At 52.6% G+C, this 26,703-nt stretch overlaps 11 protein-coding genes and 1 non-coding gene across 12 annotated transcripts; 8 read left to right on the top strand and 4 right to left on the bottom strand.

The window, feature by feature from the left end:
* Positions 1 to 370: 370 nt before the first annotated feature.
* J4E90_001595 (uncharacterized protein) lies at positions 371 to 1,182 on the top strand (the record flags this gene model as incomplete). The annotated part of the gene is made up of 2 exons (XM_051431181.1): positions 371 to 586; positions 634 to 1,182. The coding sequence occupies 2 exons, from the start codon at positions 371 to 373 to the stop codon at positions 1,180 to 1,182; spliced, it is 765 nt and encodes a 254-aa protein (XP_051294315.1).
* A 418-nt stretch (positions 1,183 to 1,600) lies between these two features.
* Positions 1,601 to 2,408, top strand: J4E90_001594 (uncharacterized protein; the record flags this gene model as incomplete). Its single annotated transcript, XM_051431180.1, has 2 exons — positions 1,601 to 1,650; positions 1,703 to 2,408. The coding sequence occupies 2 exons, from the start codon at positions 1,601 to 1,603 to the stop codon at positions 2,406 to 2,408; spliced, it is 756 nt and encodes a 251-aa protein (XP_051294314.1).
* A 241-nt stretch (positions 2,409 to 2,649) lies between these two features.
* On the bottom strand, positions 2,650 to 3,227 carry J4E90_001593 (uncharacterized protein; the record flags this gene model as incomplete). The annotated part of the gene is made up of 3 exons (XM_051431179.1): positions 2,650 to 2,814; positions 2,869 to 2,979; positions 3,033 to 3,227. 3 exons carry the CDS (start codon positions 3,225 to 3,227, stop codon positions 2,650 to 2,652), a joined length of 471 nt encoding a protein of 156 aa, XP_051294313.1.
* A 637-nt stretch (positions 3,228 to 3,864) lies between these two features.
* On the top strand, positions 3,865 to 4,491 carry J4E90_001592 (uncharacterized protein; the record flags this gene model as incomplete). The annotated part of the gene is made up of 3 exons (XM_051431178.1): positions 3,865 to 3,880; positions 3,996 to 4,300; positions 4,357 to 4,491. The coding sequence occupies 3 exons, from the start codon at positions 3,865 to 3,867 to the stop codon at positions 4,489 to 4,491; spliced, it is 456 nt and encodes a 151-aa protein (XP_051294312.1).
* A 4,815-nt stretch (positions 4,492 to 9,306) lies between these two features.
* On the bottom strand, positions 9,307 to 10,121 carry J4E90_001591 (uncharacterized protein; the record flags this gene model as incomplete). The annotated part of the gene is made up of 2 exons (XM_051431177.1): positions 9,307 to 9,464; positions 9,518 to 10,121. The coding sequence occupies 2 exons, from the start codon at positions 10,119 to 10,121 to the stop codon at positions 9,307 to 9,309; spliced, it is 762 nt and encodes a 253-aa protein (XP_051294311.1).
* Positions 10,122 to 12,607: 2,486 nt separating this feature from the next.
* J4E90_001590 (uncharacterized protein) lies at positions 12,608 to 12,892 on the top strand (the record flags this gene model as incomplete). The annotated part of the gene is made up of 1 exon (XM_051431176.1): positions 12,608 to 12,892. One exon carries the CDS (start codon positions 12,608 to 12,610, stop codon positions 12,890 to 12,892), a length of 285 nt encoding a protein of 94 aa, XP_051294310.1.
* A 462-nt stretch (positions 12,893 to 13,354) lies between these two features.
* On the top strand, positions 13,355 to 15,298 carry J4E90_001589 (uncharacterized protein; the record flags this gene model as incomplete). The annotated part of the gene is made up of 2 exons (XM_051431175.1): positions 13,355 to 13,363; positions 13,478 to 15,298. The coding sequence occupies 2 exons, from the start codon at positions 13,355 to 13,357 to the stop codon at positions 15,296 to 15,298; spliced, it is 1,830 nt and encodes a 609-aa protein (XP_051294309.1).
* Positions 15,299 to 19,272: 3,974 nt separating this feature from the next.
* On the top strand, positions 19,273 to 20,025 carry J4E90_001588 (uncharacterized protein; the record flags this gene model as incomplete). Its single annotated transcript, XM_051431174.1, has 2 exons — positions 19,273 to 19,279; positions 19,445 to 20,025. The coding sequence occupies 2 exons, from the start codon at positions 19,273 to 19,275 to the stop codon at positions 20,023 to 20,025; spliced, it is 588 nt and encodes a 195-aa protein (XP_051294308.1).
* A 739-nt stretch (positions 20,026 to 20,764) lies between these two features.
* On the top strand, positions 20,765 to 20,853 carry J4E90_001587. The gene has a single exon. It is a non-coding gene; the product is annotated as a tRNA-Asn (tRNA).
* A 194-nt stretch (positions 20,854 to 21,047) lies between these two features.
* On the bottom strand, positions 21,048 to 23,427 carry J4E90_001586 (uncharacterized protein; the record flags this gene model as incomplete). Its single annotated transcript, XM_051431173.1, has 5 exons — positions 21,048 to 21,303; positions 21,404 to 21,699; positions 22,212 to 22,507; positions 22,555 to 23,187; positions 23,238 to 23,427. 5 exons carry the CDS (start codon positions 23,425 to 23,427, stop codon positions 21,048 to 21,050), a joined length of 1,671 nt encoding a protein of 556 aa, XP_051294307.1.
* Positions 23,428 to 23,648: 221 nt separating this feature from the next.
* J4E90_001585 (uncharacterized protein) lies at positions 23,649 to 24,938 on the top strand (the record flags this gene model as incomplete). The annotated part of the gene is made up of 4 exons (XM_051431172.1): positions 23,649 to 23,679; positions 23,729 to 24,176; positions 24,228 to 24,619; positions 24,880 to 24,938. The coding sequence occupies 4 exons, from the start codon at positions 23,649 to 23,651 to the stop codon at positions 24,936 to 24,938; spliced, it is 930 nt and encodes a 309-aa protein (XP_051294306.1).
* Positions 24,939 to 25,331: 393 nt separating this feature from the next.
* Positions 25,332 to 26,473, bottom strand: J4E90_001584 (uncharacterized protein; the record flags this gene model as incomplete). Its single annotated transcript, XM_051431171.1, has 3 exons — positions 25,332 to 25,338; positions 25,368 to 26,172; positions 26,221 to 26,473. The coding sequence occupies 3 exons, from the start codon at positions 26,471 to 26,473 to the stop codon at positions 25,332 to 25,334; spliced, it is 1,065 nt and encodes a 354-aa protein (XP_051294305.1).
* Between the last annotated feature and the right edge of the window lie 230 nt (positions 26,474 to 26,703).

Below are 26,703 nucleotides of genomic sequence, written 5' to 3'. Positions count from 1 at the left end.
AGTACATACCACGCTTGAGGACGAACATGTTGAATTAGAAAAGTAGTGGGGGTATCTGTATGGGTATCGTGAAGAGGGTGTATTGAGGAGAGTGCAGGAGTGAGGGGTGGGTGGACGCAGGGACACTTATAACGCGTAAAGAGAAGAAACGCGTCCCGTCGCGTTGCTTGGGTCACGGATCCGTTTAGTGCTAAAGTGGCTGCTTGCATAAGCAGAGCAGGCATGGCAGGGATGTGGAGTCGGGGAAGCGACCGCCGATGCCCGAACTTTTCGCGGGCGACAGTATCGCGGCGTGCAAGAGGCTGAGGTAGTGCAGCAACATCAAGACCCTCCACGCCCTTCCCGGCCTATACAGTACCAATTGCCCGTCATGGCAGGCGGTCACATGAAATATCGCCACCTCAGTCGGTCGTCGTCGCATCGTCAAGCGCTCCTGCGGAACCTCGTCACATCGCTCTTCAAGCACGAAACCATAGCGACAACATGGCACAAAGCGAAGGAGGCACAGCGGTTAGCGGAGAAGCTGATTACCCTCGGCAAGAAGAACACCGAGGCGACGCGGCGGAGAGCAACACAGATCTTCTATGTACGAACCCCAATGGCGTATCCAAGAGCGCGTATTGATAATATTAGGAACCAAATGAAATGGTACCCAAGCTATTCGGCCCCATAAGAGAGCGCTACGAATCAAGACCCGGTGGCTACACTCGAGTCCTCCGCGTCGAGCCCATGAAAGAAGACCAAGCCGAATCCGCCATCCTCGAACTCGTAGACGGACCACGAGACATGCGCTTCGCCATGACCGCAAAGACACTAGCAAGGAGACCAGCAAACTTAGGCCTGACACCAGGAATCACAACGCACGTCAAGAAGGTCACACAATTCCGCAAGGACGGCGTAGATGGCTTGCGGGATATGGTTGAGAGGTTACGGATACTACACTCCACAGGTCTGGACAAGAGGACATTGCCCGCGCCTAAGAAGGTGTACCCAGAGATTGAGATGAAGAAGACAATGCATTACCCTGAGGAGGTGGATATGGGCAAGGCCCCGAATAAGGTCGTTGGACCAGCAAAGCAGAAGTACATGATAGAAAGGAGCCGAAGGTTACAGCAAGAGAAGGAGGAGCGCACAAGGGCGCATAAGGAGAAGATGGAGAAGATGAAGAAGACAAAGGCGTGAGATGTCACTTTGAAAGCGAGGGCGCCGTCTCGCGAAGCCTCTGTAGCAAATGTGTAAATGTACAACAGACGTTCAATACCACTTCCACCCGGATTGATCAAGCAACTTTGGAGCAAGCTTTGTGACGCAGCAGACGTGTTTAAAACAGTGTCAGTGATCAGAAGTCCCTTCGGAAACTCAGTGCAACTGCCTCACCCCGTTTGTAATTTGCTCGTATACGCGCTCGAGATGTCGAGGTGACCCAGATCGCGAAGTCTGATATGTCGTAGTGAAGGATCCCCTCACTGGGCTTAACGCCGCAGTGACCACGACATCAACTCCATGATGACGCTACCTAGGTGTATATAAAGCCGACTTTCGCGCGCTTGTCTGCCCCCTCTCTCCTTTATCCACTATATATCAACTTCTCAGTAGCAATATGTCGGCCAACGACCAGCAACAGCAATCCCAGACTCAACCTCGCATATCGTAAGTGCTTTTACCCGAATCCCATTACTACCCAAGATACTAACGATGGCAGAGCACCCAACACCGCCATGGCTGAGATCGTTGTTGGACCCAAGGCAAAACGCTTCACTGTGCAGCTCAATCGCATCGTCTACTACTCGCCCTTCTTCCTCGCTGCCCTAACAGGACCCTTCAAAGAAGCCAAAGACAAAGTCGTCACCCTGCCTGACACTGAAGCGAAGGTCTTCGAGCTCTTCGTTTACTGGCTGTATCATCAACGGTTTCCTACGCAGGGAGACTCTCCCCAACTACTCGCGCTCTACCACCGCGACGACTACCCATACTTTCAATCCGCTAGGCTGATGAAACTCTACGTGTTCTCTGACAAGTACAATGTCCCTAAGCTGAAGCGACAGTGCCTAGATGCGCTCTTCGAGCATCTCGGCGATGCATCTGGATATCAACTGCCGGATCTAAACGACGTCGCCTACGCGGTCAAGAACTTGAACGATCAGGATCCGCTTCTTCGCATGATCATCGACGGCTTCTGCTACCACGGTAACAGTGAGTGCTGGGAAACTAGCCAGATCCAGAATTTGCCGCTTCCTTTCATAGCAAAGCTCATGAAACATATGTCCGAGTTTCGCGATGGTGGTCTCGAAGACATGAGAGAACCTGAGTTGTGCCACTATCATGGTCATGCAACGAGAGAAGAGAGGCAGATATGCGAGAACAGGCGGGAGAGGGAGGAGCAGGCGAAAGAGATGATGGAGGATTGAGGATCGAGAGAAGCTTTGGTGGGTTTCTGAAAATGACGATCGAATGAGCTGGAGTTGCAACGTGTTTTACGGCATGGAGGTCTGATTGACGAGAGTAATAACTTGGAGTATCGGAGTTGATTGGCTATTTTTGTATTTCGAATTGACGGGTAATCGTACTGCGACGAAGGAAAGGCCTGTTTGGCGAGGGCATCCGGACGCGTTGTTCTTTCGAACGCAAGATAGACTGCTGTTCTTAGAATTACACACTTGTGAAGACCCCATTCTGATAGTCGACGACAATTGCTTTCTCGAGTGCCGATGCTGCCGCCTCCTTGAACGTCTTGTGAACTGGATCGTCATTAACGTAGTAATCACGGTCTTCGATGGAATGGAACTGCAGGACAAAAGCGTGGCTGATGCCGTTCTGTTCGAGAAGGTCAGACTGTTGACGATCTCCAAACTTCGATCGGCTGCATACCTGCAGATTCTCAGTCGAGATGTCCTTCCCTCCGGAGATCGAAACAATGTACGGCCTGAGCGTAGTTGGATGTATGCATGTTTTCTTCAGCCCAAAGAATTGCGCAATCACCTAAGAAGTGGTCTCAGCGTCGCTCATCAGCGTGGATCTTGCGCGCGTCTGACCTCCTTGACAGCGAATTTGCTGGTGCCGTCTTTGAACTGGAACAACACGATATGCGTGGTGTAGGGTATGACTGGCCCATACGGCCCGAAGAAGTACTCGGCGAGCGAGTGTCCCACCGTCCGCGAGAAAAGTATGAGGCCTGTCGCGAGAAGCAGGCAAACAACGAGGCCGAAGGCCTTCTTTGGTATCATCATGCCGCTAGGAGATAGCTCCGTGGAGCGCGTGAAGTTGGCAGTGGTTCAAATCAAAAGCAAATCTATGCGCGCACTTTGCTGCAAGACAGCAGCGGAAGCGCATTGGCAGAGGCGCGACAAGGATAGAGGGAAAATCATCCCCCTCCCCGACGCAAAGGCAAGGTGTACCTGTCGACGAACCGAGGGGGGATGCGAGCGCTAAATCCTGGAAGCACACAACCCGCAGCCGCAAATTGCTGGCAGATGGGGTAGTGGGTCCGAGCTCCCTGCTCACTCCACTTCCCAAGTGACGTACCTGAGTGAGAGACGCGCGAAGGAAGCACGTCGAAAGTCGAAAAGCCAGTCTTTGGCCGTGCTGTGGCCATGCTAAAGTTGCTATAGCGTACAGTCCAGGCCCGCTCCAGGGCAAGTGGATGGGACTTGGATCAATTGGGACGGGCTGAGCCAGGTTCTGGCTCGATTGTCCACGATTGAGTGGGGCCTTGGCATCTACGTCATACGAATGTCAGGTGCAGGCCCTCGCTGCGGCTGCGACTACAAAAGAGCTCGTCTTCCTGGTCTCCTGCAAACCATCACCACAAGCAAACTCACTTTACTCTCCCCTTAACCTCATCCCAAACCACACACTACCATCACAATGGCCTCCCTACACTGTAAGCAAACACTCACTCCACGTTCTAGCTGCTGCCCGCACTTGTACGAGCAATTGCGCAATATCTGGCAGCTTCCGCATCGTAATTGAAGAATCTGACTAACAATTCATCTCAGACCTCCCTCCCGTCAAGCCCTCTGCCATCGCCCTCGGCACGGCCTTCAACCACGCCGTCTCCCTCGCTGTCCTCGGCCCCGTCTTCGGTGACGCATACCGCCGCGCACAGCAGGCCAACTCCAAGGAGGAGTACTTCCACAGCAAGGAGGCCGCTACCGCCGCCGCATCGTGGGGCAGCTCCGTCCTCGGCTCTGGTATCCAGGCCTACGGTGTCGGTGCTCTGATCAACGCTACCGGAACTCTCACCTACAAGGGTGCTGCTTACCTCGGCTCCCTGATCTTCTTCGCCTCCGCCGCTCCCTCCGTACGTCATCCCACGTGTCGACCAAATTCCACAAACATCCACTAACAGGTCAACAGATTGTCTCCCAGGTCGTCACCGAGAAGCGCCCCATGGACACCATCGCCATTGGTGCTCTTGCCCGCGTCCTCGAGACCGTCGGTCTCAGCATGTTCCTCACCTACTGGGGAACCCGCACCAACCCCTTCGACTAAGCGTCTCGCCCCATAACGGCAGAGGAGTTTAGGGATTCTCATCTTTGGCGGTTTAGATTGATGCTTCAGTCAGCGAATGATGCAGATGATATGAGCTAGCAAAAAGCTTGATAAAGGGCTTGCTTCTTACGATGTAATATACCTCAATGAAGGAAACAATTCATGCAGTCGTCTTGATTATGCAATTGTGATGCTGTCTTTTTCGTGCTTTCATGAACACGCTTGTGACACACATCCATGAAATAATGTCCTCGGGTCCTGGTAACATTTAACACCTATCCTGACATACGAACGTTGCTCAAACTCATTCTTTGAGGTGCCATGCGTCTTTCTTGTGAATTCGCTGCGTGCATGGAGATTTTGATACAATCTAGCACAACCTCCGTCATTTCTATATTCTCGCATGGCATAAGAACAGAATTTACAAGAGTCCCAGTAACCGAAGACAATCTGTTACGCAAAAAAAAATCTATCCAACTTGCTTTACACAACACTGACGACACTGACTTTGGTCTTGCTTTGAAGGCGTGACGATGATGTCGAAGCATGACAACCGTGACGTTGGAACAACTTCGTGCCATGAGCTACCTGGAAGTCTTCCCGAATACCTCACCTAGATATGTACGGCGAAGACGAGCAAGGCTTGCTTATCAAGACCGTAGCTGTGGATTGCATCTATTAGAAGTATGTATGCTAGCGTGGGGTATTATCATGATGTGAGCGGGGTTTTAGAAACACCTCTACTAGTACCAAGGAAAGAATTGTAGCCAAGATGAGTGGAATGTAGACACGGCTAGTAAGAGGCTTTTAATGTCTAAGGTAGTTAGTTGTTAGGCTCGTGAGTAAATGTTTTACTGTAGTTTTAGAGTAAACACTGTCTACTAAACACGGACAGAGGACTGGCTGTGGTGTAGTTGATAGATTGGGATTTACGCGCAGAAGTCTTGGTCAATACAAGAAGACGGAGATGAAGCAAAGCTTTTGTAAATAATGGTCATTCCTCAGGGATGATGTATTGCTTCTGTCGACTTGCGACCCGTGTGTCGACCGATTCCTTTGATATAGGATCTGCTGTACCGTGATTGCGGTATCTAGGTGCACTCCTGGTGTATGGACAGCAGCTGATAATTCCTTCGGTGTTGGTCCTGCTCGTGATACTGAGAAGAGCGATATTTTGTGGTAGTCTGCGCTGTAGTTTCAGCATGAAGCAGACAAGCCGTGGATCGGAACTCATTATCTGAGAAGACCTCCAGATGCGGCCGCGATGCTGCATTATCGTTTCGAACGACGAATGCAAGCTCCATACGATCGCCAGCCCCTCGATGTCGACCGCTCATGCTCCGCCGCAGCTCTTCCTAATACCACTACCTCATTGCGCTTTCTCACCTCACCCCCTCCCGGCCGCCTCCAACAACCCCGACACAGTCGTAACCCTATACCCCCTCCTCTTCAACACCGGCAACACCTTCCTCAACATCGGCGCCGTCCAGCCCCTCCTATCATGACAAATAATAATACTGCCTTCCCTCACCATACTCAGCACATGCCTCGCATTCACCCCCGGGTAAGCAATCTGCGGATCATGAGGATACACACTACCCAGCACCATCTGGTACCCCATCTCCTTGATCTGCGCCCTCATCCTCGTGCTGAAGAATCCCGAGCCAGGGCGGAAGTAACGTGGCGGATGCGGTTTCCCCACTGCGTCGTAGGTGCCGTTGATGTAGCCTTCTACTTGGGTTACTTCTGCGGTGAGGGTTTCAGGGCTGAGGGAACGAGATGGCTCGTCGTGCATGGCGTGGTTTCCAAGTTCCATGCCGCTTTTCACAAGGCGCTGGAGCGCATCTTCTCTTCCTGGGACCTGGCCTCCAATGACAAAGAACGTAGCGTGCGCATCGTATTCCTCTAGTACCTGCAAAATCTCTTTCGTGTACTCCGACGGCGCGTCGTCAATCGTCAAAGCAATAACTTTTTCTCCTCCCGCTGTTTTTGCTAACGGCACGTGCCAAAGCACATCCAGCCACCTCCGCTGGAAATACCGTATCAACGCATTCGGCGGCTTGTAGATGACGTAAAAAGGCAGCACAAAAGCCACTACGACAAACACGAGGAAGAACATGGTGTACATGCGTCGACGGCGCTTCGCTCGCGTTGTCGGCAGGCGGAAGAGGCGCAGCGGAAGGCGGGGCATGGTATGCCGGTGTACAATGGGATTTGAGGATCGCGATCTTTCATCGTAGGGAATGCGTCGCGAGATTGGAGGAAGTCATGTGGGGTAGGTATTTAGGGTATGTGTTGAGGATGCGCGTTGGTGGTTGCGTTGCGTGGGTGAGGCTTGCTCGTGTTGGTTGTGGATCAAAGGGGTTAGGGGCACATGCAGGGTTGATCCATCGGGTTTAGCGCAGACACGTGCAGGCGTGGTTTTGAAGAAAATCGCGGTCCGTGAATTTTTCTCTCTCCTCTACAGCTATGCTCGCGCACGACGCGCAGTTTCTTCGGCAGCATGTCGCACAGGATTGACGCGTGTACGTCGTGTATGCTGGACATGGCGCGCATCATTGCCTACAACTAGGTGCTTATGTCGTTTCCAGAGTTTGAAACGACTGAGGTCCACCAGGATATACGCGCCCGCGAACCTCACCCGTACTCGTCCGTACATCACGATCTTCAATTTTGTAGAATCAGGAACCAATTTGTCACGCTTGCTCGAACAGCTACAACTTCGATACAAGCCCTCTAAGAATGTTCCAAGAACGATCCCGTGAGCGTTTAATTGACCTGGCTGCCTTACTATGTGGCTACTCGGGTCTCATTGCGTTCATACATTCTTTGTTAAACCACGTTGCCTTGCCTTGTTTTACGAGGATGCTGTGCTATTTGGAAGCGTCTGGAATGTCGGATTCCGGCAGCACTACGGCTGTCGAGACGTGTTGAGCGGGTTGTTATATGGGTCTACCGGTGCCCCTACCCGTCGACATGATGATACGGACACCGCGTACCCTCTGCCCTTGTAACAACGGGGAAGCCTTGGCGGTAGTTACGGACGACCGCGGGGAATATCATAGGCATAGCCGCACTTGAAATCAGGCTTATGCGTTTCTCGAAAGGGTACCCTGGGACGTGCAAGAGCGCCTCACGTTATCTTAGCAATTCCATATTGACTCTGGATGACTGATCTCATCTCCGTATATTACCAATCTGGTAGATAGTCGACGGCATTGTCTTGACCCGTATACGGCGACCAAGAAGTGATCATCGATAGGTGAATCATTGCTTACCCGTTTGGGACTTTCTCCGCGTACTTGCGATGTGACGGCTTAGCTACATCTTTAAGCTTTTAGCTCCCGTCAATGCTGTTGTACCGTTGAGACACATCATCTCCGCGACGCCTCAATTCGGCAGTTGGTCACAATTGCAGGTTCGCGGCTGATGCCTTGTCGGCGGCAGGAAGCGAGGCTGCCATCGTTGTCAAAAAGCAGAGTGGATGCCTGTAACGCGTTTCATCGGAAACAAGTTACCGTAGTGTGCATGTTGGCATCACATCGTGATCCAAGACTTTGATGTGATGAGCGTCGACGCGCGTGCAGCCTTTGCTCCGGAGCATGTATTTGGTCATCTTGATCAACCTTCGGTCCAAAAAGTCAATAGTTTGGGCTTCAGAAGAATCGAGAGCAACACATAAGACTGATGTACATATAAGCCTCGAGGCCCATCGTACGATTATGATGGATGCCAAGTATGGAGAAGACTAATCGCTGCCAGAGCAGCACATGGTTCACATGGTTTATCGATTAGGAGTCTGCAAGGTTTCGAAAAGATGCCCCCGAGACTAAAAGATACATCGGTGTGAACGGCTTCAGGGTACGAATTGGGTAAGCGAGTAGATTTAGAGTGTAGGGGAAATCCCGAAGGTAGGGAAACTTTCCACACAAGAAGGCCCGATGCGCAAAAGGGATAGTCCAACGAGGTGGAACTTGGTGACTGGGTAAAGCTCGGATGAGAACACCATGTCGCATGCGGCAAAACTCTGCAACTTGGGCGAAGATTTGCAGTCTTGATACCGCGTTCCGGGAAAGCTCAAAAAGAGAAGTCCGATATACGACGAAGGTCCGAAGTCGATGGTAGTTTGGCTTAGTATTGCTACTACTGTTCCCAACGTTCAGGGCCGGCAACAACAACGTGATGGGTACGGTCGAGGATTAGGCCGCGCTCCCCTGCATGCCTTGTATGTTGTGCATAACATTACGGCTGCTGTTCGCACGGCTGGTACCCTCGTGGGCACAGGGTGCTCCTTGTGTAAGCGCGGTTTTGCCAACGATTGAAGTTCTTCTAGCAAGATTCCCAGCCGCGGGGTCATGGCGCTAGGTTTGAGCACAATCTGCGGAGAGCACTCCGCGGCTCGTCTGGACCGACAAGGTTTGGCGAGCGATCGTGGGGGAGGCCTGAAACGCTCCTTGTCCTGAGATGCCGTCCTCGGCATTGGAATGTAGACGCGCGGGAATGAATGGAAGGTGTCAAAGTCAAGAGAACCGGCACAGGGATTTGCTGTACAATTAGGTATATTGAAAGGGGAATCTGGGTGTATCGGTAATTGCTGTCTATTGTCAAGACATGCCGCTGCAAGACCGAGAATATACATTGCGGTCAACGTCAAGAGACGCTAGATGTGCTGGTGCGCTACTAGTAGAATGTAACAGAGGTGCTCGTCTGACATGCGTATCCTACAGGTGTGTGTTGTTACAAAGTCGTAATGCATGAATGTACAAGGAGTGGTTTCGATGGCCCGTGGGCGGATGGGTGAAAGTCTGTTGGCAATTAGACTGGCGGCGTCTTGGGCTTTCTCTTGCCGATGTTGTAGCCCCAGCTTCTTAGAGTTTTGACCACCTTGGGGAGGACGGCTGCGGTAAGTGGCACGCGGAAGAAGATCAGGGATTTGTGGACGAGGTAGGCTAGGCCGAGCTGTGACCAGATCGCTGTGGTGGTTATTAGTAGTGTATACAGTATTATAGGCAGAGGTCTTGCGTACATGCGTTTGACCCTCCGTCGTGTCCTACGGCCTTTCCAGCCTCAACGTAGCCTTCCCTCGCGGTGGCCTCGGCAGTGGTCTCGCCGGCTTCGGCCTCTCCTGGCTGCTTGCCAGCGTCGGGAATGACGAGGCGGACGACACTCCAGAGCGCATCTTTCAGCACATGCTCGTAGTGGCCTATCCGGTCCGTGCCCAGTAGCCGCACTGCCATGAAGCAGAGGGGAAAGTCGATGAGGGACAGGCCCAGGTAGACGCCCACTGCCGTCCAGCCATATTCGCGAGAAAGCTTCTTCAGTCGCTGCGATACCGAGGGCGCAGGTTCGGGACTGCCAAGGTGTGGCGTGGGGTTGTGCGACTGGACGGGAGGTTTGTCGCTCTTGAAGCGCAGCGAGCGGAAGCGGCGGCCGAGGGCAGATCGTTGGTAGCGGAACAGCAGCAGGGCGCCGTGGTGCAGCGACTTCCTTCCTAGGCTGGACCGGGCGGCAGGTTGGGCAGAGGTGAAGAAGTTGCGGAGGAAGGGCGCCGATGGGCGTGAGGCGGCACCTCTGGCGGCACCGCTAAACGGCAGCGTGGCAGGCCACAGACGGACGACTCGTGGCTTCATGGCATGGACGATCGGAGATGGGCAGGGCAGGTGAATCGGCTTTCACGTGGGGCGGTGTGGTCGACTCAGGCTCGTCGTCGCAGCGCTCAAAACCTCGCCAAAGCTACCGCCGTTGGTGCATCGTCACCATTGCCATATAATTTAGTCAGGGTCCGTCCATCGGATCATGGTAATCCCGCCCCCCGACAGATTCACCGTCGCCGCACGAGGGCCCATGGCGCCATCCGTGGATGCACCGCGCGCGCATGCACTCTTCCTAACGCGATTGCCGACTCTGCTTTACCCGTAGACACCACACGCAGTCGTTGTAGTTGCTGCCCGGAGCATACCGTCGGCGACGGGCATCATCCATACACCGCGTGGTTCTCGTCTCGAAGCAGAAAGACGACGCACAACATCCCGCCGTGGACGCGCTAGAAAGAAGAAGCCAGAGTTTACCGAGTCACTGACCGAAATGTCGCTGCCTCAACCCTCGTGTCATTGTCGTGGCCATGTCGCATGTCGGATCCTACCGATGATATGTCACGCCGCACTGATGGCGTGAAGCAGCCCTGGTGGAGCAGCCGCTCAACAGTTTCGCCCATCTCTGCCAGAACTGTCTCATTTCCTGAACGCCTTCAGTTTCTACACGGCGAACTGACCCTGCCGTTCGTGGAAAGCCAGCACCCCGGGGTCGTGTCGTGCGCACAATCTCAGAGTTGCCTGACAGAAGCGTCAGCCTGCATTAGCCCAACCGTGGCCAAGAGCTTCCTCGGGGAGTCTCGAAGCGTGTTTCCTGCAAACATCTGTTGCAGTCCACGACCAGAAGGGCATAGCACGAAGCCCCCTTGCGGGCGGAACATGGGCACCACTTGCAGCGACGCACGCCCGACTCCTTCGCCTTCGCTTGGCCAGCAACATCAGTGTGATGTCTCGCAAGCGCGCCGGTCATTTGCAGTGCCAAAAGCCCGTCGAGCACGCCCGAAGTGTGGCGTTACTAGGTGGCCGCCTGCCAGCCGGCGGCATCACACTCGAGATGCATCGCGCCAGCATGGACCTCTATGGCCTGCCGAATTGCATTTCACGCATCGTATTTACTGTCCATCTTGAATTCTAAATTGCGGGGTCACCACGCGTAGCTTTATTATCGACCGTGCGGGTCCTGCTCTCGCTGTATGCGAACCTGTTCGCTGGTACCGAAAGCGCAGGAGTAGTGGAACAGGAGTGCCCTCCGTTACAGAAGTCCAGTCAATACAATCGTTTCACAACCCACTCTCCTCGCAATCGCATGCCGTTATCCCGTCGCCTCGCCTCGCATGGGGTGACTCTGGGTGGGCGGTGGGTGGGGCTGATCATCCTTGGGTATGACAACTGCCTGCAGCATCTACATGGTCGAGCGTGTGCTCAAGGGCGTTGGCATCTCGCGGACGCATCCGGCCTCTAACAGTCTCTAACGTTTTACATTAGCCTGATTCGATCTGACAAGGTTCCACACATGGTTCCGCTGCGCTGCAGTCGCCGACTCGTCCTGATGCCTGGCGACGCGTTTGCAATTCCCGGCGCCACTCCCACTGCCGAACTGCATCACGACATCGTCAACCTGCGCCGACCGTATAGTATGCTCATCTGCTTTAGTGGGCGTTCACCTGTCATCAACTGGCTCGCCCTTCCTCTTCGTCCAACTCTCTAGCCGACATTCCTGCAGCACGGCTCGGCGCCTGGCTGCGAGGGCCTGGGAAGGTTTGCAAGTTGATCCTTTAAAGTTTTCGGCGTTCCCACAACCCTGCAACCGCACCAGTCTCAAACTTTGAGCTTTGGGTACTGAGCTGACGAGTGATGGAGACCACTATTCATCTACCTGGCCTTAACATCGCTCTCTTGCCGCCGCATTAGCCCCTTGATTGGCCCGTGATCACGAGCGTTCCTCTGCCCTCTGACGTCCCAAAGCACCGGACAAGGGCTCCTCTTCGAACGGCGCCAGCGTCGTCTGTCCCCCCTGCTAGCTCGGCTGGACTCTGGAGTTGATCGCCATGCCCTTGCAAAAGCTCGGCGCCGTTTGTGACTTCCTGGCGGACCAGGGCCCTGGTCTCTCACATTATTCGGCGGGATGGTACTGTGCTTTCGTGTTACACCCATTCCTTCGCTTCACAACTTGACAGCGCCCAAAACGGCACGCTCCCGGAGCCAACTGTTTGAGGCTTCGACTAAGCTCTTACCCTGCGCTGCTGCATGAGTTGTTGTTCAGGATCTGCCTGTTTCTCCACGTGGGTTCGTCTCATTCTCAACTTGCCTATTAATATGCCTTCGTATATAGACTACCTGTCCGCACTACTTCCTCACCTATTCTGCACAGTGTCTCACTACCCGTCACCGCTCTCTTGACATTATCTTCGACTCCCACGCTCCTTATCTTGTCAACACTACTACTATACTACTATCAGCCGTCGCTCCTTCCTCTCTCGTTTAGCCTCATCACCAACCAATATATCCTGCATTACACAGCAACCATGGGTGGTAACACGGAATATATAGCAGGCCACGGCTACCTCTCTCTTGGCCAGGCTGTTCACGTTGCTCAAAACAGTGACGGAGGCGTTGACCAGCAACTCGCCCAATTCCTTGAGAAACGCCTTGCCGTGGTCTGGTCAAAACTCAACGCTCAACCACAATCCTACATCCTCCCGCCAGACGAATTTGCGCTCATGAACTACTACCGCACACGATTCGGAGATAACGAAATAGTTCGCAACGCTACTAAGAGATTCTGGGACAATCACAAAGGCGGCCAATAAGAGCTTGCCGGAAACAACTGCTCTCGTTCTCATACGGCGGGGACCCACGGAATTAGCAAACAACGGAACGGCAAAGCAACAACGATCTACCTCGCAACCACCTATTCAAGCCTTCGCCCACAACACCTACTTTCCGCAACCTTCCGCCGCATTTTGAATGAGGCAACAGCTGCATTTTTGAATTGACGATGTAAGTTTCGCCTACTTGTCACAATTTACATGAAGTACTGACTCCAATCAGCTGGCAATCGCATCGTCATCGACTTTCTTATTTGGCGTTCATCGGTGTACCAAGATACCTGGACTTCCGCAAGATACCTCTCCAACGGAGTAACGGCGTTTTTCACAGCAAACCGCCACTGACCGGTTGCTAAAATGGCGTTTAGCGTGTGCGATTGGAAGCGCAAGAGCGATGGAATTCATGCAAGGCGTAACGGCGAACTATTAGAATTGGCATCACCTATGGGAGCGGTACCCAACAACGGACGACTGTGTCTCGTAACTCTGCTCTTAATACTAATGACGCTATCTCAATCTACTTCCGCTTTACTCACGACTACCCCGCTTGCGCAACCCTACCCCCAGACCGTGCCCTTGAGAAACCGTGCTACGAACGAATCATCTCTGCTAGAATGCCTACAGGTTGCGCCACCAGTCCTGAGTCCAGTTGATGCATGCCAGCAGACCTTGATGGTCCATACATTTGCCTCCTCGTACGGACAGCCATTCGTGGGACAATTCAACCCGCCGGAGTGCAGCTTCAACAGGGTTACCTTCAACTTTACCGTTACCTCTGCCGGCCGGCAGTTTGACCGGCTCGGTGTGATGTTCCTTGATGATACCGAAGTGTTCCGTACTTCCACCGCCGAGCCAACACAAGCCGGCATAATATGGACATATGTCAAGGACATGAGCAGCTACCAATCTCTTTTCAAGACGCCACAAAAGATAATCTTTGATCTCGGTAATATCGTCGACGATACATACACCGGTTCCTGGTACACCACGCTGACCGCCACCTTCTTTACTGCCGACGATGCTATCGAGCCCGCAGATGTTATCATCCCAATCTCGGCACGGAAGTCGGATCAAGATGCATCCAGCGTATTCGTCGTACCGGAAACAAGAGCAGTCAACAGCGTTGTGATTCCGCAGAACGCGAAGAAAGCGGCCTTCTCCATCTCCGCCTGTGGCCAGGCTGCTGAGGAGTTCTGGTGGAGCAACGTCTTGTCATCAGACACCAAAGCATTCGGCAACGACACCACGCTATACGGTCACTCGGCCTTCCGAGAACTTCGTCTTCTTATCGACGGATCATTGGCTGGAGTCGCCTGGCCCTTCCCCGTTATCTTTACCGGTGGCGTTGTTCCTGGCTTTTGGAGGCCCATCGTAGGCATCGATGCATTCGATCTGCGAGAAGACGAAATCGACATCACTCCGTTCATACCATTGCTCAGCGACGGCCAGCCCCATAGCTTCGAGATTCAGGTTTTCGGCGTCGATGATGACGGTCATGGGAACGGGAACTTTACGACCGCCATCGAATCGAATTGGGTCGTTACTGGGAAGATCTTCGTTTGGCTTGACAGTGGCAACAACGCCATCACAGGACCCGCGCCTACCACTGTTACGACTTCCAGTATCGTACTACACTCGTCAAAACGCGGATACTCGAACAGCAGCGCAGGCATCTTCCTAGACTACTCTATTCAAGTCACTCGCAATCTAGAAATCCAATCCACGTTCGACACGCCCGCAGGTTCAAAAGCAGTTACCTGGACCCAGAAGCTCACCTACTCCAACGTTGGAACTCTCAGCAACGGCGGTAACGACCAGATCGTACGTCAGTCGACAACAGGCACACATACAGCATCCACAGATTATTCCAAAAACTTCGAATACCCTCTATGGGTGCAATCGTCCTACAACGCACCATCAGGCGGCAACGTCAGCATCAACGCAAGCATGTCGCGAAGCAAAAACGTGCATCAACAAGGCGACCTAGCCTTCCCAAACGACTGGAAGACATTCGACTACACGCGTCTACAATCGACGCCCTACAGCAACCAGAGCTTCCTGGGGTCAGACGTGAACAACTGGCAAAATGGCACAGCATCCTACCTGTCGGTCCCCGCGCTGAAAAAGTCCTTCGGATCAGGCAGCACAGAGCAGCGCCTCACACTCAGCGGTGTAGGCACCGCATCACAAGACGCAGCATCCCAGCAACTCTACCAAAGGCACATTGCCGCCACCAACGACTCGGTCGTGTACGACGACGAGAGCTTCGGGCGTCAACTGCGAGGCCAGAGCAGGTATGCCGCTCCCAGCCTGCCGGGCGCGCCAGACGGCGCGCATGAGTATGCGGCGTCAGGCGTTAAAGCGATGCTAGGAAGGGGGCCAGCGTAGGCGACTGCGAGGCATGATGAGGTGGTGGTGGAGGTGGATCTGCATTGGGACGAAAGGAAGGTTTACCGGTATCTGCACGACATGTGTCGAGCAACGCGATGGATGGATGGATGGGGCACTACAGGCATGGGCATCTTAACAGTCTGTGGGACTTTAAGTGGTGCGTACTAGCTGTCAAGTTCGCTTTTGGGACAAAGCAAGCGAAGTGGAGGGATGTGGTGGGTGGCCTTTAGTGGAGGTTGACTATATTCGTTGCACTGCATTTATTCTCCATTATCGCACTGCATACGGTTTCTCGACGTTGATGTTGGCTCTCACGACATATGCGCTGTCAGTCTTCTTTCGGTATCGTTTGGCGAGACAGTATGATCAAATCTCGATGCCACTGCACTGCACTCGCATTCTCTTCCAACAACGCGAACGCGGTGTTCTCATACCCATACCATGCAATGAGCCGTCCAATCCAGCTTAGGCGCCAGGGAACAACGGCCTTGCTTCCCAGCGCAACGGTAGTCGCAATACGAGTCGCGTGGTATAACACACCTGCACCTCATCTCGCCATCAACGTCTTGGCTTCCCAGCCACCAAGTCCCACAGCATAAACTTTGCAAATAGTCATGAGGGCGAAGAAATACTGATCGTCCTATGATACCCTCAGTACAGTCATTCCCAGCTAAAAGCGAAAAAATTTCGCTTGCAGCTATCCATCTTGGCTAACTACTCGATAGTTCGCTTTCATGCCGCTTCCGCCCCGCCTCACCCTATCCTATATCACCTTCGCTGCTATCACTTCCCGCCTAGCTTCCCTTACCCGAATGTATCATCCAGTACCCCACGCCGATCCACATAGAACGTCGACCAGGAGCCAGGATTTGTATTTTCCATCACCCCTTGGTTCTTGCAGCTTTTCACATCATGGGTCTTCCTTGAGCGCGCTAATGTCGCCATCTCCGAAGCGGTTTGCGTTGCCGTCGTGATGTGGGGAGGGGGAGAAGAGACGGTAAAAGCACACCAGTGACCGGATACCGTCTGTTCCGCTCGAGGCGCGCCATCATAGTCTCGATCTTATATGCCCTAGCTTGTCTTAACGGCGGCCTCAAACTTAATCGTAACGTTGAGTGGGCAGGCAAAGCGGTCGGTACAGCTGTCCGAAGCAGAATATCAAGATCCCTTGCGTATATGACAACAGCAAATTTTTGTTTTTTGCCATTTTGAAATAGGCAATATTCGTAATGCCTTCATGTTGTCAAGGCTATCATGCAAAAGGTTGTTGGTGATACAGCGCGCTTAGGTCACGTTGGGTTGGAGAATCCAATCCCTTTTAGCCGACGGGCTTTCGTTAACGCGCGCTCCCGCGGGGCGCCTTGGAGCGGGAGATTTGCAGTCGATCTGTGCGTACGCTGCGTCTCCTCGTGGCAAGCCTGAAACGTCGGTAATGCACCGTGAACTGTGGTTTTCGCCTGGGGATTGTCTACTTGGTGCAAGAGAAATCTCGCGCGATGCCTCATTCCAAGGTTCGTAAGGGAGGAAAGGAACATCGCTAAACCAACACAGCACACTACGGCTAATGGTGCATCACTAATTAAAGAAGATGCGAACGCGAGCAGTTCGTCTCGGATGCGCATTTAGGGTTTGTAAAAGGAATGCCCTTTGCAGGTCGGGGGTTTGAGGCTGTCTGCCGCGGACACCGTCTTGCGAAGAGAGTCTTTCCGACCCCTGGAGGTACCTAGGCAGATCCACTGTGTTGGAAAATTACGTTCCCTTTCCTGGGAACCGTTAGCGATTGGTCGCTGGGAATGAGCGCTACAATGAGAAAGACATTCATCACACCAATATCACGTCGAGTGTAGCGCGTGCTGCCGTGTGTTCCAGCCTTATCCGCCCCATAGTATCCATACATAGTTGCGAGTCATGGTGGTCGTTATGAAACGCTCCACCACTCATTTTCCTTTTTCGTTCCAGCTTACTGGTGCTGTTATGGGTCCACACATGACGCAAGGATGGTGCACACTTCTTTCCCGAAGGTCGTAAAGTAAGTTCAGAGATTATCGCTGACAGCCGTGGTGCTGTGGTTCTCATCTATCTGTAACACAATGGGTATCCCAGTTTTGGTAGCCTGGCGCGATCCCCGTATGCGGACGTGTGACTGACAGGCCGGGGTGAGCGCTTCGGTTGCATCAATTCCAATGTGTGACGAGTGGTAGCGTTGGTGATGGTCAAGCGATATCCATGGATGGCAGACGGTGATGCTGTGCACTAGAGCAGTGGACGCCGTTTCGCGGGCTGGGAGATGCCGCAATTCGCTTTCATGGGCCGCGGACTAGCGCTACTGATGCCGGTAGTGGTGTGCTGTGAAGTATTGAATATTGACAAATTCTCTCGAAGATGGAGCCCTGCCTGTATTCACCGGTTTGGTGTTGTGATATGTTGTCACACCTCAATCGAAGATAGTGTGGGACGCCTTGATCCGAGAAACACACTGCAACACTCCAACGTCCCTCATGGTAGCCTATCACCAGACCTGCGGCAACGTCCTCAGGCCGCCATCTTGTGGCTGCGAGCCGTTCGCCCGTTGAAGTTCGTATTCGAAGTTTGTTTGAGCCACACACCCACGCGCGCAAGCATGGCTAGTCCTGTACGACATTTGACGTCTGCTGCCGTTCATCGGTGTGGTAAACCTTCGGTGGGCGCGACGCGCCGATGTGAACGCCTCTAACTTTGTCTCGACGACCCATGCATGACAACGGTGGGCTGATGGTTCCTTCATCAAGTGGATCAATGTGACTAGATGGCGATCAGGTCAACATTGAGCTCGTTCTCCGCGTCCCCGAGGGTGGCTGCCACCAAACTTGCCTGTAACCGATGTTCGTGGTTGTCTGAAGCAGAGTCTGGGTCGCGCATAGATGTGGGCTGGAAAAAGGCCCGGATAACCCCATCCTACGTGAAGACCGACTTTGTGATTCCGGTCATTTTTCCGGACTAGGTACTTATCGAACGATCGTTGAAGATGAGACCGAGGTGCTTCCGTGAACGATTATGCCGCGACGTCATCGTGAGAAAACCACATCCGAAGTCCCAACACAATTCACGGAAGCCTCTCAAGCTACGTGTAAGGCGTGGTCGCATCCAAGATGGATACTTTTCCATGAACCAGCGGGGTCTGGGGAGAAGCGACGCGAAGGAGGGGCGAATGTGTGGATCCGGGGCAGTGTCGCGTGCCTGTGACTCGTCGAGATGGTTGCGCCTTCCTCATTGACGAGTGGCGCCTATGGCTGGGCTTTCGAGCGCTTTCCATCATATCTTCATGTCATCGTCACCGACTCACAAACCTCCATGAACACCTCATGAAGCACTATGGTCCAGCCGCTATTTCCCAGTATTACTCAAGACGATGATAAAACCGCGCAGCGTCTCAGCGAGCACGAAATCGAGACTGAATCCTCACTTAAACCCGGCGATAAAACCGATGAGGCGCTAAGCGTTCATCGCGGGGCAATTCGTGTACCTTCTCCGAATCCATCGCTCATATCAATTGACGATGCGAATGTTGTACGACTTGGTCGGAATCCAGACTTTGCTCCTATATACCATGAAGAATATGCTTCACGTTCATCCGCTCCTCCACGGACTCTGAAAGAGAAGATCGACTTGTTTTGGACAGCGAACAAGGGTTTAGCGTACGTTTTGCTCGCTCAGTTCTTTGGAAACTTGATGAATGTTACCACAAGGATATTGGAAATGGAAGGAAACAGCGGTAGGTACAAGGTCGTCCGGCGATATGAACATGTGCTGATCTAAGTGTAGGTAATGGCTACGACCCATTCCAGATCTTGTTCGCTAGGATGAGTATCACCACGGCATGTGCTTTATTCTACATGTGGTATCGGAAGATAGAACACTTTCCATTCGGCATGAAGGAAGTTCGGTCGTTGCTAGTTGCCAGAGGATTATTTGGCTTCTTCGGAGTCTTCGGCATGTACTGTAAGTCACTTACCCCCCTTCTTAGGACCATGCGTTTGCAGTAACATGTCTCAGCTCGTCTGATATTGGATCACGTCTGAAGGCTATTGCTACTGCATCGCTGTGATGGAATCTACAGTACATCATATTGGTCTTACCTACTTGACACAGTGCTAACTTAACTAGATTCTTTGATGTATCTGCCCCTGGCCGATGCCACCGTCATCACATTCCTCTCACCATCGCTCGCTTGCTGGGCGTGCTCATACTTCATCAACGAACCGTTCACCAGGATGGAGCAGATAGCTGCGTACATCTCGCTATTCGGCGTCGTCTTGATCGCAAGACCCGTCTCGTTATTCTCTGCGCTATCGCATTCCAGCGACCCGGTTCCTGCCTCCGGTGGCTTAGACGCCATTCCGACAAACACTACTGCGGCTTCGCCCGATCGTCTCGCTGCGGACTACGATGATGTGACACCCACACAACGAGCAGCAGCAGTAGGGGTAGCGATGTTGGGTGTGATTGGATCAACAGGGGCATACACCACCATTCGATGGATCGGCAAGCGCGCACATCCACTCATATCCGTCACTTACTTCGCAACATGGTGTACGATCGTTAGTATGGTGGCAATGGCTTTCGTGCCAGGCGTCGGCTTTCTACTCCCCAAAGGTGTGAAAGACTGGTCTTACCTGCTCTTTCTGGGTATCTGTGGATTCGTCATGGTAAGTCTGGTCTACGACCTCGCGTCGCGCATCGATTAACGTGACACAGCAATTCCTTCTAGCCGCGGGTCTCCAATACGAGAAGTCTTCTCGTGCAACGAACATGCTCTACATGCAGATGTTTTTCGCGCTTGGTTTTGACAAATTGATCTGGGGCACTACACCGAGTGCTTTGTCCATTGTTGGGTCATCACTCATCCTGGGTTCGGCTATATACGTCGCCATGAACAAGGAAGACCCGAAGAAGGTAGTTGACTCAGTCGGGAGAGGGGATAGCGAAGAAGAAAGGGGGTTGATGTCGCCAGTTTATCACGTCGAGCGAAGGGATGATGATGACGCCGATATACAGATGCGACCACTGAGATGATGCTTCAGCGTTCTCTTTTGGATTTACTGTAACGCTTAATGCGCTTTTGCACATAGATTGCTAGACCATTTTGCATGAGAATAGACAGAAACGTAAAACATAGACACGCTGTATTTTTTGTAGTTGTCTAAGACTACCACACATTATCACACATTTACCATAGTGTACCCTTCTTGTCCCTCTGGTCTTGTAATTGTGCTGTCCCTATTCGTCATTGGTGTTGCCATGATATGTTGGATGAAGTGACCGCGGGGATCTCGGAAGTGATATACTGCTACCCCACTTGCGCTCCACGCGTATACTGCAACCCCATGCTGACCGCAGACATCGAGGGAAGCTACCCGCGCTCGTCACCATCAACTTTTGCGTGTACATATATTACCAATAATTGACCAGCATTTCATCAACAAATCCTCTGTGGCGCAATTGGCTAGCGCGTCTGACTGTTACAACAGTAGCTAGTTATCAGGAGGTTGGAAGTTCGAGCCTTCCCGGAGGAGGATTATCTTTTTGCCTCGTGAGCATCCTTTTTGCACCCACCAGTTGGTGTGACTGTTCAACGCATCACAACCTTTTGTAGAAAAGCCAACAAGGTCACTAAGTTTTTTTGTTCGCAGAAGGAACAAAGTGCAATGCTACCAAGTGGTATGCGACCGACAGCTCATTCACCACCTCGATAGCTATACAGAGTAGGCTAAACCCTACTCCTCTGCACACTCGTAAACCTTATCCTCCCATCTTCGATTTTGAGCACATTGACAGGAACCTTGATGCGCAACGGCTCTTCGCTTGGTAGATTCATCGGGGCAGAAAAGCCCGCTACGTGCGAAACAACACTGTCGCAAGTTGGACACTTCCAGTTTCTGCGCGCCGAGTTCACATCTTCGTCGCTGTTCTGCTCGATGCGCTTGATGCATATGTTGCAGAATTGGTGGTCGCAGGGGCGGATACTGGGGACTTAGTATACAAAGCATGGGAAGGGAAGAGAGAGGGAAGTAGTAGATAGGAACGTACATGCAATCGCACAGCCTAAGCTCGCATGTCATGCACATCTTTGGTTTCGTTGGGTCGAACTCTGGTTCAGTGCTAATACCGATGTGTTGGTCCATCTGACCAACACTCTTCACGTTGTCGAAGTCACCTCCATCGAGGCGCTCATCTACCTTCTCTTCAACAACAAAATACTTGCCACCAGCCTCAGTATATGCCTTGACGTCGGTGGAAGGTGGAGTCGGAACAATGTGCGTTACTTGTTCGCAGCTGACTGGATCGAGGATATGGATGTGGAGGATGCGCGCTGCCGCGTGGTTCCATGCCACGGGTGGGTAGGGGTCTTTGTATATGTCCTGGACTATATAGCAGGTCAGTGGGAGGTGAAGGGAGAAATTAGAGGATAGAAAGGAGCATACGTACTCAGCTTCCCGCCCGCAGCTAGACCCATGGCTTTGATGTTCTTGGTATTGATGACTTGAGAATCCACAGCATCTACACGTCCTTCGTCCCCAGCACTCGAGTGTACGGAGAATGAGTCACTCGCTTCGCTTGAATCATGCGAGCCGCAATAGGAAACTTCCCGTTGAGCATCCACTGGAGACGGTAGTGCCTCAAATTTGATAGATTCCGACACTACTGATGGTTCATCAAAGCCGACGGGTGTTGGCATGTTAGGTGGCGTAGGCATTGATGGAGCCTCTGATTTGCTTCCATGCGAGTATTCTAACGTTATTCTTCTGGAGAACAGTTCCTCACGTGCTGTCCTTTCTCTTTCTTCAAGTAGGTCCTGGAGATTGCGCTCGCTATTGACCGCCTAGGAAACACGGCTAAGCGACAGTCCAATGTAGGTTATAGAGTGACTCACCGTGCACGTGATGGTTTCTCTCGAGTTTGCGAGATGCTTTATCTTGAGGGGCTCCTCAGAGGCACGATCGGCCGGGTACGATCTCAAGACATCACCGAGATTGCAACGTAGCTGTTGAGGGGTCATGGTCTCATATAGACTGTCAAGAAGGCCTTGGCCGTACCTTTTAAGGAAGGTTTTCTTACTGTACGACCATAGACGTTGCTGCGGCACACATTCGGGTGTGATCTGAAGTTGAAGTCCGCCGTGTTGCTCTTTTGATGTCTTTTGGCCTTCGACAGTGTACCCAGACCCAACTTTGCTCAATTAGCCCATTTCCAAGAAGAGCAAGTTAAATACGTACGTGGCATAGCAACAAACTGTCGAACAATGCCAGGCGCTACACAGATACCGTCTAGCCATCGCTGACCGGGTATGACGATGTAGTCCTGCTCGAGCTCTTCGCTTTCATTATTTGTGGTCTCTTCCATTGTGAGGCCAGAAATAGCGTTGACATGGCCCATAAAGATGCGGACAGCACACTTGCGTTTCGTCGGCTCAAAGTTGAGCCACATAGCTTCCCTCTGCCACATGGGAAAGAAAACGCCGCCACTATCTCTGATCTCATTCGGTAATCGATCCGCGTAGGACTCTACGCTGAACAAGTCGTAACTTCCCAGTGAACCTGGCAGTTGGTGGAGCTTATTGTCGTCTGGCATTCTAGGAGTCCGTTCAAGGGACATGTGGAACCCGCAGTTGGCTTCAATTGCGCGCTTTGAGGAAGGAAGCGGGGTGATATTGAAGCCAATCGGTTCGCCATGGTGCGCATTCGCGTGTGAAATAAGTGATTCCGTGATCCTGATCGTATTCTTTGTTGACATCTGGTCGTCTGCGACAACCACAACCTCTTCGTGGTCACTCACGACGCGCAAGTGTTCATCTTCTCGGTAGCGGGCGTTGTGGGTATTAATCACGACGGGCTTGTGGAAGCCACAGTCTATTCAGTGTTAGTAGAGTACCGAGGTGCTGGGAGTATGGACAGGTGACCTGCGATCCGAGTCCACAGCTCAGACAACGGCTGGTCTCCGTGCATGATCGTGGAGAATGTCGATGAGGTTTTCTCGCCATCTGAAGTTCCTGTCGAGTTGATCTGCTTGGCATCCTGAATCTTCTCCAGGCCTTCGATCACGACCTTACGAGAGTCGATAGGGACGACTGGAAGCGTCGTGGAACTCATCGAAAGCTGTAAACTCACGTTGCTAATGAAGCAGTCCGTGATTTGACATTAAGGAAAGAGAGGAACGATGGGATGATGTGATTGTGGGCTAAGTCAGCTCGGTGGCTGCCTTTATGCCCTCTCAGGTGGGGTGATCTCAGCCGCACGCGTGAACCCGCTTTCGTCGCATTCAGCTGAACTCACACAACTGCTTGCTTCACGTCGCAATATATGTAGAAAACATGTCTTTCGGCTTCTCAATAGGGGATATCAGTGAGTGTAGCATACTGCAATGTTTTGCGAAGGTACTGAGTTTATCTAGTCCTCCTTAGCCAGTTAGCATACGACCTTTACGCCACGGTCAGCTCTGGGAGAAAGGCAGCATCGCGCGACCTGAAAGAGCTTGAAGAAGTGCTCTTCAGTCTGAAATGCGCTCTAGATCACCTTAAACAGGCCTCCAGCGGTGTGCTCGCAAGACCAGGCTTTCAACATGGAGGATCAGAACTCAAAGAGAAGCTGGATGTAATGATTGGATCATGTGCTTCCACACTGCAGGAGCTGGATTCAGTGACGAAGAAGTACCGCGACGTTGAGATCCAGGCGAACAAGGGAAAGACGAAGCTGCGCACGCTGGATGACGTGAAGAAGAGCATGAAGGTCAACTGGCAAAGAGTGCGATGGGACCGCGAGAAGCAATCGTTACAACAGTATCGCGAGAAGCTCAAGTCGCATACTGATGCGATAAATCTCATGTTGACCTCGATAGTCTGGTAAGCTTCATACCTGCCATCACAGATGGACATAGGCTAAATATTCCCCAGGGCAAATACAGCTTTTGCGAACGCTAATAACAAAAGGAACCACGATGTAACGCACTCTTTGTTAGACAACGTATTGCGCAATCCAGTTACAGATCCTGAAATTCGAAGCATGGTGGAAGAGATGCACGCCATGCTTACCAAATCGCCTTCCAGGGCAAACGAAGGCCAGATAGAAGCGGGAAGAAGTACTGGATCGTCCCACAAAGATGTCAGCATGACTGCAGATCGTGGCTCAATCTTTGACGAAATACCGAGTCCGGTTACAGAGGAACCGCAGATGGCCACGGTGCAGAGCACAGAATCGCCTCATAATCAACTCGACGTCGCTGCATACTCATTGAGCGACTCGTCAATTGGCGAATCCTCTGGTCCCATCGAGGTCCACGGAAGAGGTTTGCCGTCAGTGAGCATGTACGCCATACCTGCCTTGCCATATAGAACGCCCACATCAGATGCGTATATGAGAGCTGCCTCAACAAGAGTATCGGTGCCAGGAGTTGGCGGTGTAACGTCTTGGGAACACCAATCTACTGCGGAGAGCGCACCTCGTCATAGGGGTTTGACTCGCCATGTTGAGCTACCAGCGGCCACTGTCGCACTCAACAATGAACGCCGTGCTTTCGGAGCAAGAGAGTACGAGGCGTTTAAACAGCGACACGCACAGCCGAAGAAGGTTTTGAAGCCGTCTTTCCTGACGAGTGTGGCGCCTAGAAATCAGGACCTCCAAGCCTGTATACCGCATATCTTCCAGTCGACAGCAGATGGTAGGCAGCAGGCGCAAGAGCTGGGAAGCGAGATAACTCGATGGACGTATGAGTTCTCTCGCTTCGTCAACGACGGAAGCGTAACGCAGAGAGTCAAGGACGAATGTCTTTTGACGTTGTTAGGAGCCCTGAACGAGGCAGTCGATAGGAGTACTGGAAAGAGGAGAAAGCTGTTCTATAAGACTTCGAACTCGGCAGGCTTCACCGCTGCGTTAGACAGGATAGGAACTGTTTCGAAAAGCGTGAGAGTGATGAAAGAGATCGAAGAGTTCCAGGATGCCAAAGAAGAATGGTCGGAGCAAACTGTCAGATAACTCTGTATAAGGTGCTCGTAAGCGCATCAGTTCCTACAATTGTATTCGCTGAAGGACCGAACAGCGACAGTAACTTTGCGTTTCCCTGTCCTTTCTTGTGCCCTTGCAATGTACTTTGTAGGACGTGTCCGGCGTCGCCGCATGCTCCTTTGAACATGAGCACGTTTCTGGTCTGCGAATCTACGAAGAGGCCAGGTTCCATCGTGGAGAGTTGGGACTCGTCCGCATTATGAGGTATGATGTCGTGAATTATCAGACGATCACCGGTGGGTAGTAGACACCACAAGTCGCCAAGTGCGTTGTGTTTAGCTATGACGTCTGCCAGGGAGTCTTTTCGAAAGTCGACAAAGCGATCTTGCTTGGTAATTTTCGGTGCGTGGTCGATAGGACCGTCGGAGTGGGCATACCATCCAACATCCTCATTCGGAGACACAAATCTCCGTTCCTTCAAGACATCTACGAGCATTTCTGCTCCAGCCGCGGCAAGCCGTTGCTCCAATATCTGAGCCGTCTCAGGACTCGGTTCGGAAGGAATGGCAATCTCGTAGCCAGGCATGGGGGTTTGGGCAAGGATAGTACCCTGGTCGAAATGCCTTGGATGCAGTGTTTGCACAGAGACACCGGTGTACTGCCGCCGCTTCAGTATGGCATGTGAGACGGGTGCTGGGCCACGCAGATCGGGGAGCAGCGAGGGATGCACGTTGAGACCGCCGTATTGCGCATAGTTGAGGATTCGCGGTGGGACGAGGAGGCCGAAGGATACGGCGATGACGACATGTATGGGGGTGGGTGGAGTCCAGCCGGTGAAGGTATCGATCACATGGGTGGGCAGGTTGAGCTCTTCGGTGGCTACCTGCTTAATGGGCACTGTGACGTGTCAATTGATGTTTTGTTATAGTCAAAAGACGTTCCTACCCTCTCTCAACGTCTTCAGTCCCCGTCCGGTGGGCTTCGGTGGGCGATGGATGACATCAATGCTCTCAATGAGGCCGGGCACATGCCGCTTCGCGTCTGCTACGGCGCGCAGTGACGCGATGCTGAAGGCGTCAGAGCCACAAAAGAGAATCCGCAGTGGCTCCGACGTCCGAGCGGGAGCAGAGGTAGAGCTGCATCGGCAGGGAGGAGTGGCGATCAAGGAGCGGACGGGGCTGCGCAGCCTCCAGATCATGGTTCAGAGGTGAGGAAGCTCGGCGACAAAAGCCGCGCCGCAGGGTCTGGACGTTGCGATCGTGATCCCGTGGGGCATCTCGACCACGACAATCGGAGGGATCCCTGCCGCCCGGCCGCCGCATCGCGATGGACTGCAGTGCCTGACTATGGAATACAAATAGGCCACGACGACCGCTCGTTGTTAGGGATGCGCGTTGGCACGTTCGCAGGCTGTCTTCTCCTCCGCGT

This window comes from Alternaria incomplexa (assembly GCF_024043165.1).
Source record: "Alternaria incomplexa strain BMP 0042 chromosome Unknown scaffold_2, whole genome shotgun sequence".
NCBI classification, from domain to species: domain Eukaryota; kingdom Fungi; phylum Ascomycota; class Dothideomycetes; order Pleosporales; family Pleosporaceae; genus Alternaria; species Alternaria incomplexa.
The sequence above is the reverse complement of the archived record's forward strand: the minus strand, read 5'-3'. Positions and strand labels throughout refer to the sequence as shown.